The following is a 16,486-nucleotide window of genomic DNA, read 5'->3' on the forward strand; positions in this document are numbered from 1 at the left end:
CTCATTCGCAAAACAACTAATGGATAAGTTAAACAATACTGTACGAAAACAACTCGACGTGCTCAAAATATTTAGAATTTTTTGTCTTAAAAAAAATATAACTAAATAAATTTGAAATAGTTTAAAGAGAGATTCAGGTATGCCAACTGAGTTATTTCTGTGAGCCGAGTATAGTTAGTATGAACACGTTTGTTTGAAACTTGAAATGAATCTTTCGTGCATCTCCTTCCGCTCTAGATATGAAAGAAACTTACACCCATTGCGCGTTTGCGTACGTGACTACGTGCGCACGTGATCTTACACATGTTACGTGGTATTGATGGACGAATGTAATTATTATCCTCTCATGCCGTTTTCTTCATCTTTATCAAGAAGATAAAGAAAATTCCGAAGTCGACAGACCGGTGAAGACCCGGGGTAGAATTGGCCTTCAGTTAGCCATGCGATAAACGGGGCCGGCTGGTCAGACTCGCTGACTTTGTTGACACGTTATCGTATCCCAGTTGCACAGATCGACGCTTATGCTGTCTGTCACTGGATTGTCTGGTCCAGATTCGATTATTTGAAGAACATCACCATATAGCTGGAATATTGCTGGGTGCGGCGTAAAACGAAACTTCACTCAATACAAGGTTGGTCTCCACCCTCAGCGTTTATTCACTTTATGAACGCTACTATTCTCGATCCATTCAGAATAACTGATGCCCAGTCTCTGATTACACACAATTTTGACAGAGACTAACAATTCCATTTAAACCGAAAAGGAACCCCAGGGAGATGGGAAATTCAGAAGGGTGAACTTGAAGAAGTCTCGACTTGCTTAGTTTAGGGTTTTAGCATAGAAAGGCATAGACAGAAAGGAAAGTACAATACAGGAAGGGTAAGTCGGGATAAGAATACTGTTTTACATTAACGATGTTGTTGGGTTATTAAATTCTAGTTGTTTATATTTGCTGCAGACATGTGGCCGAATATTGACCAAAGACTAGATACATCCCCGCTATAGGTGACCTGAGGTTCAGGAGGTCGGAAGGTTGCAACATGGTCGATTACTTTTTACCTGTTTGTGTTTTGTCGAACGTGAACATTTTCAGCGAACGGGCAATTCTTTTGTTGTTCCCCGCTGCAACGCGGAACGGGGGTCTATGTATTCAGCAGCGTCCGTACGTCCGTCCGTCTGAACGTACGTCCCGATTCTTGTTACGCGATATTTCATGAACCGTTGTAACCAGTGTCTTCAAATTTGGTGACAGACTACATAGGTGGATTAAGCAGACACCAACCGATTTGGTGACAATGTATTTTCAAGGTCACCTCGACGCTTTGACCACTTTTCAAAGTTTTGATAACGCGACATCTCATGTATCATGGTACCTAATGACCGTCTTCAAATCTGGTGACTGCTTAATAGATTACATTGGGGGATTGTGCTGACATCAATCGACTTGGGTGTCCTTGACCTTATCTTCAAGGTCACCACGACACTTAGATCACTTTTCAAACTTACGTCAACGCAGGCACCAGTCATTTCAGGCATCTTGCATGTGATCCAAAAATACAAAGTAAGAGACATGTTACAAAAATTTCATTCTTCTTTAGCGGCGGGGGCACTGCCGTGTTATTGGCAAACACTTGGTTTTTTTGTTTTGTTTTTTTTGTATTTTTTTTTCACTGACTTTCCTGTCTCCTGGTAGGCTCTCTACCCATCAGACCACGACAACTGACACATATTCATACATATCATGAATTTATTCCAACGGCTGACAGACACACGTTACAGCAGGAAAAGTAAAATGGCATAAGAAACAGGAAAATAATTCGAAATATATTTGCTAAAAAACATAAATAAACATGATCAAATTAATGTAAGAATATAAATATAGATATGTATGGAGGTAAATAAAGCTCTGAAATATTAAGCATATGGAATCTTGTAAACTAATGCCAGCGGAGGAATTAAATCAAGAAATTATTGATAATCAAAGCGCATTAAGATATTAACAGAAAAAAGTATTATCACGTGACCACCCCGTGTTACCCGTCATGTGATATGCAAATCAGTTTATGGCAGTGACGTAAAGTTAAGTGATCACAGACCTGGGTAAAGGTCGGTGTATCGTTTCGGGGACACACATTCAAATCCTTGATAATCAAATATAATTCTCGGACTGTTTGTAAAGTGACCAACTATCAAAAAAGTTTGTAAATAATAGAATCCTGACCTAACAAACCAATAACTGATAAACTGGGCACCAGCCTCCTCCATCGAGATGGGCATCCAAATGGGTTAGACAGTTTAGTTTTACGCCGCACTCATCAATATTCCAGCTGTATGGCGGCGGTCTGAAAATAATTGAGTCTGGGAAGAGTGAGTGAGGTTAGTTTCACGCCGCACTCTTCAGCATGGGATACGATGACGTGTGTCGGGCAACCAGCGTATCAAGAGTGACAATCATGAGATTATGTTGGCAAGCAATAAATGCCTGGGGTCCCATGAGACTTAAACAGTTGTCTTCAACGTGTTCATGAAAGCTATGATCATGATATGTAAATTAATATCTCATACATATGGAAAGATCAAACACCCTTAGGGGCAAAGCCTCATCGAGTCTGGATACGTCTTCCTTCCAAACGTTTTTCATTAAATTCATTCTCAAGCACACATCAAGTCTGTGTTCTTGGCTTATTTGATAGTATCAGCTAGTCAAATCCATCACAAAAATAACAGACTTAAGCTTGCCTTCGAGACATTTTGGAAACGCTAACTCAATTAAATGTTTGTTTTGAGAAATACTTTAGTCACGGTGATGTATTCCAGGAGGATGTGTTCTTGCGTTTACCGGTCACGTATACAGATCACGTGTTACGGTATAGCTGTTTACTGGTGACGTATACAGATCACGTGTTACGGTATAGCTGTTTACTGGTGACGTATACAGATCACGTGTTACGGTATAGCTGTTTACCGGTTACGTATACAGATCACGTGTTACGGTATAGCTGTTTACCGGTCACGTATACAGATCACATGTTACGGTATAGCTGTTTACCGGTCACGTATACAGATCACGTGTTACGGTATAGCTGTTTACTGGTCACGTATACAGATCACGTGTTACGGTATCTTCTTGCCTGTTATTCTTATTTAGTGACTATCTCTAGCTTATAGCAAGTGAACCCAAAGCAACGCTGAAGTCCTATTGAACATAATGTTCAATACAATACAATGTTAGGCCATGTTCTCTAACCAACCATGCGTGAGTGAGTTTTACGCCATACTCAGCAGTATTCCACCTATATGACGGAGTTCTGTAAATAATCGAGTCTGGATCAGACAATCCAGTGATGAACAGTATGAACCGATGACATGTGTCAACCAGGTCAGCGAGCCAGACCACCCGATCCCGTTAGTCGCCTCTTACGATATGCATAGTCGCCTTTCATGGCAACTAACCAAACATGGAGTACAAATGACAGATGTAACCTTTATCGTAAGAGCCTAGCACAGGTGAACGAAACCAGAATGCACAAACCGGTTTGCAGATTGATGCAAGTATGCAAAGAAACCGCTTTCTGGATAGCGGATATATTTACTCGCCCTGTACACTCAGTCTTGTGCACTTTAGTGTACGTTTGTGTATTCCGAATGGTTGCAACGACCTCTTCCGAGATTCGACATTGTGACAATGCTAGGGTTGGTGTGCTGTCCCATAAACAGGTTCACGTGTCCCACGTGAAATATATTCCCTGAGCCTTTCGTACGTGCACTTTGCGATATGGCGAAACTGTTTTGATATACATGTCCCAGACAATTTTAGGGAACCGACTAAAAAAATTAACCTGTTACCTAAACATCCCTTATGAGCAAAAATGGAGCTGGTAGAAAGAAGTTTGTAATTCTTTTAACCCTAAACCTACATAGTGTTGTTTGGAGTGAGTTCTGGGGTTGTATTTCACCAGCCGTTCTTGACGTGCATGTCGGACTAACGCATCTATTGGTCATTATGCAAAAGTAGAAAAATATACATCGCCTATTACATAGAAAATATCAGTAACTGTTGTTTTACGCCGCAGCTACAATGAAACAATTATTCATGGCGCGTTAGATCAGTGAAATCGCACTTCCGGAGTCGTATTGATTCATGATTTCTCCATTCAGGATCAAGGACATTTTAAAGTGTATATTATTTTTCCTTCAAGAATTCCAATGATTCCATAAGAACCAGATATTTTCGCATCGACGAAGTATCACTGGTTACATTGGAATTTGGAGATTTTTCATAATGATTAACTATAAGTTAAGTGCTTTGAAAAAATGACAACACTCGTCAGATTACAATACGCCGCAATATCAGGGCGGGTCTTCAACGTGTAGAAAAATTAAATTTCAAACAATGGTTGGCGTTATCTAACAGGCAATTACGCAATGGTAACGAAAATTGCCACATGATTCAAAATAACATATTCAGATGTGATGCTAACGTAACACCTGGTAGATTATATGGTTGATCAGATTATCAGATGCGAATACATAATGTGTAGTAAATGATTCAATGATTCACCGGATATTCTCATCATCACGTGACTATTCCGAAGGAGCTTGCCACACACACCACCTGAGAGATGACCACCCGAAAAGACTGAAGACGGACCATTAGATGGCCTCGATGTCATTGTCCAATCAACGGCTGCCATTACAAGCCGCCATGCTGTTATTGTTTGTGATCCTTGATACGCTGTCTTTTCTTTAGATACTCCATGCGGTAAAAGTTGGCAAACAGGGACAGAAAGGTCCCCGTGTAGACAACGACGAACAGATTCACCAGTTTGGGGAACGAACATGGCCGGAGACATAATGCTCGCAATGAATGGAGAATCACTAAGGAAAACTGCAGCTGAAAAACACAACAAGTATTTGGTCAGTGTGAAAAGCAATACAAAACAGGCATTTAAAACATAAAGACAAAGTCACTCAGCATGTATTCACTTAACAAGAAACCCGTGAGGATCCTGATTAGAACTGGTCTTCAGTAAAATATGCTTCTCGTAAGAATCGACCAACAGGTCAGGCGGTTAGGTTCAACTTGGTTGACACATGTCATCGTATCCTAATTACGTAAATTGGTGCTCATGATCTCGACCACAGGGTTGTCTGGCCCAGCTAGACTGGATGATTTAAAAACCGCTGCCATATAGTTGCTGGCATATTGCTGAGGGCAGTGTAAGACTACTCACTCACTCACTCACTCACTCACTCACAACCCACTCACTCATTACGTACCAGCTGTAACTTTGTAAGATATTTCTTCCACCACAGGTACTTCTGTATCTGTGGTCCCATGGCGGAGAGTGCATAGTAGCAATACATCACTACGTGAATGGCGCTGTTCAAACCTCCCGCTATAAACTCTGAAATATGACACACATGTATGACATCTCTTGTATTGTTTTGATGTTTAATTTTACTTGGGATCAAAAATATATAACGGTGATATAAGTGTACTCTGTAAACCAGTGACTGACACCGATCTTGTCGCTGAGATTGTTATAAGAATTTGTAGAAGAGGACGATTCTATCGTCTCAACGCTACGAATGATTAAAGGCTTTGTCAACGAAAAGACGTCACGATCGTATGACAATGTCATGGTGCCGTTGTATACAGCAACCTTAGCTACGACAACCGTAAGTCTGTGTTACGGTATTGGACTTACGATCACCTTAGTGATAAGATCGCTTTGTACAACGGCACCCTGACTTTATACCATAAGAGTATGTAAGGGAATAACAGAAAATGATCGCTTAACAGACTGAAAGAATGATTTCCCTATTAAAAAAGACTTCCGATCGTTTCTACAACCCCACGTCTGTCATAAGACTTGGAAAAGGTTAACAGGTGGTAGAGGGGTACTGTTTGGGGTGGGGATAGATAGGAGTTGCAGCGATAGGCTGTGTTGGAACAGATGGCGTGAGGGGGTAGAGGGTGCTGTTTGGGGTGGGGATAGATAGGAGTTGCGGCGATAGGCTGTGTTGGAACAGATGGCGTGAGGGGGTAGAGGGTGCTGTTTGGGGTGGGGATAGATAGGAGTTGCAGCGATAGGCTGTGTTGGAACAGATGGCGTGAGGGGGTAGAGGGTGCTGTTTGGGGTGGGGATAGATAGGAGTTGCGGCGATAGGCTGTGTTGGAACAGATGGCGTGAGGGGGTAGAGGGTGCTGTTTGGGGTGGGGATAGATAGGAGTTGCAGCGATAGGCTGTGTTGGAACAGATGGCGTGAGGGGGTAGAGGGTGCTGTTTGGGGTGGGGGTAGACAAGAGTAGCAGCTATAAGCTGCGGTGGAACAGATGGTGTCAGTGGGTAGACGGTTACTGTTTGGGGTTAGAAGGGCTACTTACTTGCTCCTCCAGGCACATATCTGGCCGATATCCAGCAGAAGAATGGCATGGTGCCATGGTGGTACACGTGCAAGAAACTTAGCTGGTTGTTCTTCTTCCGCAGGATAAAGATAATCTGTAACATCAGATGGTACACTATCCTCTATACATACCGACTTTATCTGATTTTACAGTTCTTTATCTGATCGTACTTAGTCTGTCAACTGACTTTAATTTCTTCATCTTATTATACAATCCTTCATCTGTTTTTAGCACATTTCTTTATCTGATATTTAAAGATCTTCATCTGATTTTACATATTTCTATATCTGATTGTACAGTCTGCATCTATTTTTACAGAGTATTATATCCGAGGTTATACTGTCCTTCATCTGGTTTACAAATTATTTCATCTCAATTTATACTTCATCAGATGTTTACAGCAATTCATCTAATTTCGTACATTTCTTCATCTGAATTTTACAGCACTTTATCTGACTTTACACATTACTTCATCAGATTATAATTACATTTAATACAGTGCTTCATCTGTTTTTACAAAATATTCATCTCATCTGATGAGAAACAGAAACTTTTCGTTATTTCACAAGTAAAAATAAAGTTCAAAGCGGGAAGGAGGTGTGAGCAGAGATATGAGCTATCTCAGACAGAAAAAACGAATGTTTCATAAGCGCCAGGAAACCAGCACAAAAAAGGATCAGTGTATATCTATCATCCCGTCAACCACGCCCCCCTCCCCCCTCCCCTGCTATACTCACAGTGTCCAGTAGTTCTATGATCTTGGAGAAAAAATACCACCACGCTGTACTAGTCATCTGGAAGGAAAAAAAACAACCTGGATGTATGTACTGGGTAGGTTAGAAGGTTAGATATGTATGTTCCGATTTAAAATGTGTCTTTAGCAACTCATGCATGTCGTAAGAGGTGACTAACGGGATCTGGTGGTCAGATCCTCCAGTTGCTTTGATCTGCCAGGCAGTTGATCACGGGATTGTCTAGTGCAGTAGTGCAGACTCCATTGTTTACAGGCTGCCGCCGTATAGCTGGACTATTGACTGGTGAGGCGTTAAACAATAAAAAAAAAGACAAACAGATGATAAGTGTGTACTCACCCTCATGGCCAATGGTGAATTTCCCGTTACTACAGGCTGGCAGTGCCACAGCGTGTAATTGTCTTGATAGGCGACAACGAAGAACTGGAGAACACAGAACGGTACAGTCGTAAAGAATATTCTGTGAAGGTTACCCACAATCATATTCTAACGAGAAACTAATGATTCGCTTAGCTAGTCATAAGTAAAAGATGTTGACGGCTGACACATACCTCCCTTGTGTTGTACCTGCGTGAGATGACAGTGTACGTCAGAATGACAATAAGTCATACTTTGATACTGTCTGCATGGCACAGCTAGTAGTTGACAACTGAGTGAATGTTTGACACAGCTAATAGTTGATAACTGAGAGAATGGTTGACAAAGCTAGTAGTTGACAACTGAGTGAATGTTTGACACAGAAGGTAGTTGATAACTGAGAGAATGTTTGACACAGCTAGTAGTTGATAACTGAGTGAATGTTTGACACAGCTAGTAGTTGATAACTGAGTGAATGTTTGACACAGCTAGTAGTTGATAACTGAGAGAATCTTTGACACAGCTAGTGGTTGATGACTGTGAGAATGTTTGACACAGCTAGTGGTTGATAACGGAGAGAATGTTTGACACAGCTAGTAGTTGATAACGGAGAGAATGTTTGACACAGCTAGTGGTTGATGACTGTGAGAATGTTTGATACAGCTCGTGGTTGATAACGGAGAGAATGTTTGACACAGCTAGTGGTTGATACATGAAAGAAAGTATGACACAGCTTGTGGGTGATGACTGAGAGAATTCTGACGCAGCTCATTGATAAATGAAATACTGTGTGACAGTTCATGGTTCATAACTGAGAGAATATCTGACGCACTTCGTTGATACCTAAGAGAATGTTTGACACAGCTCGAGACTGATAAATAAGAAAACACATAACACAGGGGGACATGTGACAATGATGTTTGTTTATGTCCCCTGAAGCTGAGAGGGTAAGTCAACCCATGAACCCCGAAGGACCAATGAACAACGTATTTATCTTACCAAACATCATGCCGTCAAGTTTGAACTGTTTGAAGCACGGGTATTAGATCATTATAAGGAGTACCGAATTTAGGCAGCTCAAACTCTACCAGCACAAAGTGCCAAACGAATTCAAACAGTTCGGCATTTCCAGCGAGTACCACAAAAATGCCTCTTGCTTGTAAGCAGGGTACATTGATTGGCTCAGCCAATGTGTGATATACGGAAAAAGATGATGTATGACTCAGCTCGCAAGTGATAAATAACTGGATGTAAGACACACTTTGTTGGCAACAAATACATGTATATATGACACAACCCATGATTGTTAAATATGGCTCCTGTCACTGCTCCACGTTCATAAACTAGAACACTCGGACACAGTTCGCTGGTGACAAACGAGAGGATGCGACTCAGCTAATGATCCATAAAAAGCATACATGACACAGATCTCGGTTGATGACAAATGTATGGCACAGCTCGTGCTTGATCAATATGAACGATGACACATACCCCGAGACTGGGTAATACCACGCTGTATAACTCTAGTCTCGCGGTAGACAATAGACTTGCACGCGTTTCTAAGGTGGAAATTAATAGTTCAAACGACACTTTCAAAAAAAATAAATAACAGACTGGCTCCCTTAGTACCGTTGTTTATCTAGGCTGGTTTCTTCGAGGGGCAGAATTACAGTAACTATACAACCATGGGCTCAGCATTCAGTACAGCCTTTGAGCAAGGCTAGATAGATGAATATGAACCGAAATGGTACTCAGTTCTTTTGTAACAAACGCGTCCTGACCACGTGGCATATGTACTCCGATATGTACCAGTCTTGGTCTTCAGTGTGTTTTAATAAAGAGTGAGAAAAAAACGCGAGACGTCATGACATCTTTCCCGGTTATAGAGGGGTCTTTTTTATGACAAGACACTTTTTGCATGACAACACGCCTCCTAAATCATATAGACAGAACTGTGCCCACTTGCACAAAGCGATCTTAGCGCTACAATGATTGTAATTCCCATACTCCAACATAGGCTTAAGACAGTCGTAGCGCTAAGGTCGCTTTGTGCAAGTGGACCCTGGACGAGGTTCACCTTGCACTGGATCGGGGAATAACTATGCAGGCCTCGTTCGTATAGTTGGTGAAAGAATCTCTTTGATCTCACTCACCTCATAGCTGATGAAGAATGACAGAAGGACCAGGAAGATGTTGTACCAGAAGAGGAGACGTGGGAACTCAAAAGGTTTTCGATGTTCCATCCACCGCGGTCCTTTCCACGCAACCAGGAAGTACATTCCACAGATGGCCAGCACGGTGCCTGGACTGTCCATCAGTAGCCATTCATCCGTGCGGGGATCTACAGTCAGAACATACCAGCGTCTTCAGAGAATGGCTATACTGATGGCAAAAGAAACTAAACTTCTCAGCTTTTTAATTACACGTCTGATTTTTTAACTGAAAATGGCTTTAGTAAGAGATATTATATAAGAATGGCACAGTTGCACCGCTTACTGCTGAAAGAATACATCTTCGGAGTTTTAATTTAAGAAAAATGAATAAAAAATTGAAAACAATCAATAAACAATATTCGTATTAAACACATCTGTGTTGGGTATCCTAGACATCTTATCTTTGAAAATAAGTTAATGTTTTTTTCGTTTTCCTGCACAAATTTATAACATTAGAAAAATGGCAAGGGCCGTGTGGTTGCAAATTCATTTCTTATCCCAGCATAACAGTTACCTAATTTAATCTAAATACACTGGTACAAGTCACTTTTTATAAACTGTTCTTATTATCCTTGCTACCTGTGTGTATTGCCAAGACACGCATAACCTGTATGTATACAGTACTGGTCTTTTTCAGGTTAAAAGAAAAATTAAGATGACTCAAGGACAAGTGGCTGAGACTGAAATGCTGATGTGAATAAAAACAACACAAAATGAAATTCATGAATAATTCATGAAGGTAAATTATAGATTGCCATATTTACCATCACAGACAACTTTTTTTGACAATTCACCCATAAAATAGTGAAAAAAAACCAAGGGGCTTAGAATACCTCCTTGAGGCGATAAACACGCGTTACGGTACATGACTAATTTAAAGTACATACATATAAACGAGTCCTGAGTAAAAGTGACTGTAAAATAAAGCGGTTTCTTGTAAGTACTCACCGGCCTCTGGGAAAAAAGAAAGTTCTTGGTATGCAACATCGAAAAACTTGGTAGAATTATTCATGGTGTTCCTTTTATGCTGAAAATTGAAAATGGGTACCCGTGAACAAATGATTACACAAGTGAGTGAGTGAGTGAGTGAGTGAGGTTTAAAGCCGCTTTTAACACGATGACAGCTATATAATACTGAGTCAACTTATTGTTGGAGTAAAGCCTTGGATTTCTTACGTACAATCATAGGTTCCTGGTTTGCCCAAGGGACAAAACTCTGCACAACGATTTTCGGGACATGTAGGATAGCTTCTAACCCAACTTAGGATGAAGCATAGTAACATAACTAAAATCATCCCTGTGTTTACCATGTCTAGATAAGAGCATGTTTCCCAAAATCAGTCATTTGTCATCTGCAGTCCAATATATACATTGTGCAAGTGACTTTGAATCTGCTTTGCAAGTCTAATTTCATCATGTGTTATATAGTGTATCGATATTAGTTTTATACTAATATATGGTTTGAATACCATCTTTTCGAGAGATCATGTCATGTTAATAGACCAAACGTGTATTATTACTTACAGTGGAAGCTGTCTAAACCGGCACTCATGGGATTGATGTGACGGATTGTAGAGCTAATGACAATTGTAAAAGCCACGGATGGGTCTGAGAAATATTTTCATATTTGTTTGGTCTGTTTTCGATCACTGGATGTAAATCTCAACGGCATATCGTTTTGTCAAAACTCAACTCCCTGGGGATCATACTACTGCTGTAGTCACAATGAGCTATCGTGGACTTCACCTCCCTTCAATTCACATCTGGGTGGACTGAGACACATAGTCACAGCACTGCACGTTGCTGTACCCCAACTTGGTGTTTGCATGTATTCATGTGGCCATCATCTGGTCATATACCAACGGATTCGTGGGTTCTTTCAAGTGAACAGGTTTGTGTACTGTACACTTGGGGTTGTGACAACGCTGTGAAAGAGTCTGCATACAAAGCTGACACCAAGGTTTTCACATCCAGTCACCGGTGGGCTCGATCCCAGCACCGGCACCTGGTTCACTAGCCTGGCGCCTTGGACAGCTCGCCCACCATGACTGAGATCAGTCCATACTATGTGTGTCACAATGCAGCATCAGTCATGTCTAGACAAGCCACTAGTCAACATATTCAGGACAATGCATCAGGATGCGGGCCATCGCATTATTGATTGTGAATAAACAACGAGAGGTATAAATGCATCATTAAAAATATTTTTCCAAGCATTTAAGTTAAAAACACTACCTCAGGAGTTACGATAACATCATCTCACTGCAACAGCACCGACACAGTCCACGTCCCCAACATCAAAACTACGTCCTCAATACATCCCAACTACACTGGCAGCATCGCCTACTGTCTCGTATCATGACATTAACAACATGCAACAGCAAACAAGCAGCGGTCAGCAGTATTTACCTGTGCTGGTCAAGACTGGGAACGGGACTATGCGGAAGAGGTCACGAATATAGGAGGACGGATGTTAATGAAGTATTGAAAACTGTCGCATTTGTCTACTATACATATGTCCATCATCGCTGATGATTGATTTGATTTACATATATGAACAGCTGTTACTAAGGGAGGTATAGGTGGTGATGCGCTGTTTTGAATTAGTATTTTATGAATCTGAAATCAATGGATATATACACACGCTGATTCAAAAAGAGTTGATATTACTTTCATAAATAAGATAAGGGCTTAGAAATTTAGAAATGAATATTGCGCTCATTTTCGTCAGTCCATACAGAGATTATGAAATAGTTCACGGTGATAATCTAGCAGCATTGATCTAACATCTATGGATGATGAGTGACCCATGTGAGCGAGTGTATGAGTTCAGTTTTACGCCGCACTTGGCAATTTTTCAGCAATATCACGGTGGCTGACACCAGAAATGAGCTTCACTCACTGTACGCGTGTGAGGAATCGAACCGGGTCTTTGTCTTGACGAGCGATCGCCTTAACCACTAAGCTACCCCGTCGCAACTCTTTCATGATGTCTTCTAACACTGCGTACAGGATCACGTACAATCTTTCGCACTTAAAACAATCAGCTACATCAGTTTGATCACATAAGATTTGATATTGCAGAACATTAATCACTGTATATGTTATAGTATTTGTACTAGTAGTATCATTTAAGGATGCCTGGTATGTTAAATACCTATTGTGAAAAGAATATGATATGTGGCCCTTTGTCATTTACATGTATTGTGTAATAATCTGTTCCAGGTGTATTTCATATCCACATGTAAGGGTATCTCCACAATATTAAAGACCCACATCTGTTAGCCAGTGTCTGGTGACACAGTGAATCTGGCCCTGAAATCACTGTACTGCTATGTATATACATATATAACATCACGATATCCTAATAACACATTACATCACTTGCGAGCGTTGGGACAGCGGTTAAAGCGTTCGCTCGTCAAGCTGAAAACCTGGATTCGATTCCCCATATGGGTACAATGTGAGAAGCCCATTTATGGTGCCCCGGCTGTGATATTGCTGTAATTTTGTAAAAGCGGCGTAAAACTAAACTACCTCACTTGTTACTTGCGTTTCGTCATATCTGCAGATGGAGATTTTTCTGTGGGTCACGACGAACGTTTATCGTATGTAGTTCAAGTTCAGCCATGTCAAAGGTCATGAACAGTTAGAGATAAAGTCATTACAAACGTGCATTTGTGATATTCGGGGGTTATTTCGGTTACATAAGTGCGATGTCAAAATAACAGTTAACATAACAAAATTTGAAGTTCGGAATTAGAACCAAAGGAATGAACTGAGTGAGTGAGTGGGTGGGCTGAGACGCTTTTGGCAGTTTTCCAGGTATGTCACGATGTGCCAGCTTATGTTAGCGTGGGAGTGAGTGAGATGGGTTTTACGCCGCATTCAGCAATACTCCAGCGACATTGTGGTGGCCGAGTTTGATGTGGTGGAACATCCTTAGTGCTACACGTCTCAGATATTCAGAACAGTGCCATTCGCGTTCCCCATTCTACAGTTAAACTGCCTCCCCCGCGAAAAGATTTCATAACAAGCTAGATCTAACCTTCATGCTTGAAGTACGAGGCGACTAACGGGATCGGGTTTTCAGTCACATGACACATGTTACCGTATTCTAATTGTGTAGATCGATGTTCACGATGTCAACCGCTGGATTGTCTGATCCAGACTTGAGTATTTACAGGCCGCGTAACAGAATTGGAATATTGTTTAGTATGGCGTTGCAAGACAACAAATAGCAGTTGCGTCTAAATGTATGCTGCAAACGTGTTTGGTTATTTAACGCTGACTTTCATGGGCATGATTAGTTTGATTTAAATTTAAATATTTAATGCGGTATTGATTACTGTTGCACCTACATTCAAATGCAGGTGAGTTGCAGGTAATTAATAGTGTTCTACCAAGACATTAACACGAGACTTAAAGTGAGTGACTTTAATTTTACGCCGCACTCGGACAATATTAAAGCTATACTGCGACGTCTGTAAATGACAGAACCCCGATCAGACAATCCAGTGGTCAACAGCATGAGCATCGATTTATGCATATGGGATATGATGTGTCAACCAAATCTGTGATGCTGACCACCCGATCCCGATAAGCATGGGTTAGAAAAGAGAAAATTCTTACGCGGATCTTCAAGGGCCACAGGTTTTCGAACAGGTTTGGGAACTTGAAGAAATTATTACCATATCTCGATGAGGTCATAACATGTACGAGTGGTGTGACTGGTCCAGACTCGAAAATTCACTCTCGTTCACTCATTCACTTTCCAATACCCATACACCCAATCAAACGGTCTCCCTTACCCATCCAATACAACTCAATCATCAAAATGAACAAACTCACTCACCCAAACTTGATCAAGAAATAAACTCACTCACTCACTCACTGATGGACCAAGTCACTCACTCGGTCACCAACCCTTCCACCACCACACTCACTCACTAGTTAGCATAATGCAAGCATAACGTCACGGTTAACCGAGACAGATGTTGCATACACTATTACTCCGTGTAGTGGTGTGATTCCGATTCAATTATCATGCATTATTGAACCGTGTCACGTGGTACACCAGTTTTGATCCGGATGTTGTTATATCAATCGCACGTGGCAAGGGAATCAATTCGTTTCTGTTGTGTATTGATAAGCGGGTGCCTATTGCAACATCAGGTCAGGGGTTGAGTAGCACACGGCTGTTATCATCATCTCAGGTATTTTTTAAAAGACAACTGACACAGCCGTCCTACAATAAGTCAGATCTCAAGTCATACCAAAACAAAAGCCAAAAAGAACTAGAAAATGAATCTATTGACGATAACACTTGGGAAACTACGAAATAAAGAACTTATAAATCATATACATGTAGTAGTGTAAACTCTTGGTTCCAATACACTGCAGAGGTTTTACCAACTAAATGAAATATAAGAATTCTAATGCATGAACAGTTTGCAAATTTGAGAAGAATAAGTTTTACATTTTGTGACTTTCACATAAACTACTTGCAAGAAGATAGAAGAATAGATATTCGGAAAAAAAACATGGTCATATATTATCTTATCAAATATAAGATAAACATATTTTTTTTGATATCGCGAAAAAAGAAACAATGTTCTCAATTTGCTAGCAACAGTTTTGAAACACAACATACACAAAATGAAACAAAGAGATAAAATACCAAATTTAAGTACATTATAGACTTGAGAGTGAGAGTTTAGTTTTACGCAGCACTCGGCAATATTCCAGCTATATGGCGGCGGTCTGTAAGTAATCGAGAGGAGTCTGGACCAGACAATCCAGAGATTAACAGCATGAGCATTGATCTGCAAAACTGGGAATCCATAACATGTGTCAACCAAGTCAGCGAGCCTGACCACCCGATCCCGTTAGTCGCCTTTTACGACAAGCATAGTCGCCTTTTACGGCAAGCATGGGTCGTTGAAGGACTATATTCTACCACGGACCTTCACGGGTTGTACGTTATAGACAACATGCTATGCTGAACGTTTAATGCCTACTCAAATTGCAAATATGACAGTTTCACAAAATTGTGATCATCATGTAACAATCTGTTTGGTTAATCTACTGTCATATATATCGTACTGCTGTCTTATTTTCATCTCAACATAACCCAGCTTGCAATGAACAACCATCTCGACGAAAACCTGTCCATCTCAACGAAAACATGCCCATCTCAACGAAAACATGCCCATCTCAACGGGAACCAGCCCATCTCAACGAAAACATGCCTGCAATAGACAACCATCTCAACAAAAACCTGCTTGCAATATACAACCATCTCAACAAAAACCTGCTTGCAATAAACGACCATCTCAACGAAAACCTGCTTGAAATAAACGACCATCTCAACGAAAACCTGCTTGCAATAAACGACCATCCCAACGACCAATTTCCAAACAGCAGTCAAACAGGACAGTATCATACACTGTGTCATATAAACAAATAGCATGAAAGAACCTAAAGGTCTCACAGTAACTGCATACACTGAGTATAATGGTAACGAAAAATACAATTAAATCAATACCAATATACACAAGTAGAGTGGCCTTTAATTCCATACGCCTGAAACACGCTACTCACTGAGCTATTCTCGCGAGCTGTTTTCAATCACAACGAACCGGGGTGGTTTTTTTTTTTTATCGGATATGCTTATTGAGCTAGAAGGGACGTAAATAGTTATGTTGAAACCAAAAACATCCGTGTCCCCTCAAAATGTCGTATTAAAATT

The 16,486-nt window shown here is 40.8% G+C and overlaps 1 protein-coding gene across 3 annotated transcripts in view; it reads right to left on the minus strand.

Annotated features, from left to right (window-relative positions):
* Positions 1 to 1,607: 1,607 nt before the first annotated feature.
* Positions 1,608 to 16,486, minus strand: part of LOC137291831 (very long chain fatty acid elongase 4-like) — a 139,706-nt gene continuing 124,827 nt past the window's right edge. For 2 of the 3 annotated variants that reach the window (XM_067823371.1, XM_067823370.1), the window contains exons 2-8: positions 10,684 to 10,762; positions 9,676 to 9,863; positions 7,505 to 7,588; positions 7,151 to 7,207; positions 6,393 to 6,507; positions 5,282 to 5,409; positions 1,608 to 4,895 (exon numbers count right to left, since the gene is read on the minus strand). In XM_067823371.1, coding sequence (XP_067679472.1) covers positions 4,713 to 4,895; positions 5,282 to 5,409; positions 6,393 to 6,507; positions 7,151 to 7,207; positions 7,505 to 7,588; positions 9,676 to 9,863; positions 10,684 to 10,747 — 819 coding nt within the window. In that variant the 5' untranslated portion in view covers positions 10,748 to 10,762 and the 3' untranslated portion in view covers positions 1,608 to 4,712. Of the gene's footprint in view, positions 4,896 to 5,281; positions 5,410 to 6,392; positions 6,508 to 7,150; positions 7,208 to 7,504; positions 7,589 to 9,675; positions 9,864 to 10,683; positions 10,763 to 12,144; positions 12,229 to 16,486 lie in introns of those variants that run through there. The other variant, XM_067823372.1, reaches the window with a different exon arrangement.

Source organism: Haliotis asinina, chromosome 7, assembly GCF_037392515.1.
Source record: "Haliotis asinina isolate JCU_RB_2024 chromosome 7, JCU_Hal_asi_v2, whole genome shotgun sequence".
Lineage (NCBI taxonomy): Eukaryota > Metazoa > Mollusca > Gastropoda > Lepetellida > Haliotidae > Haliotis > Haliotis asinina.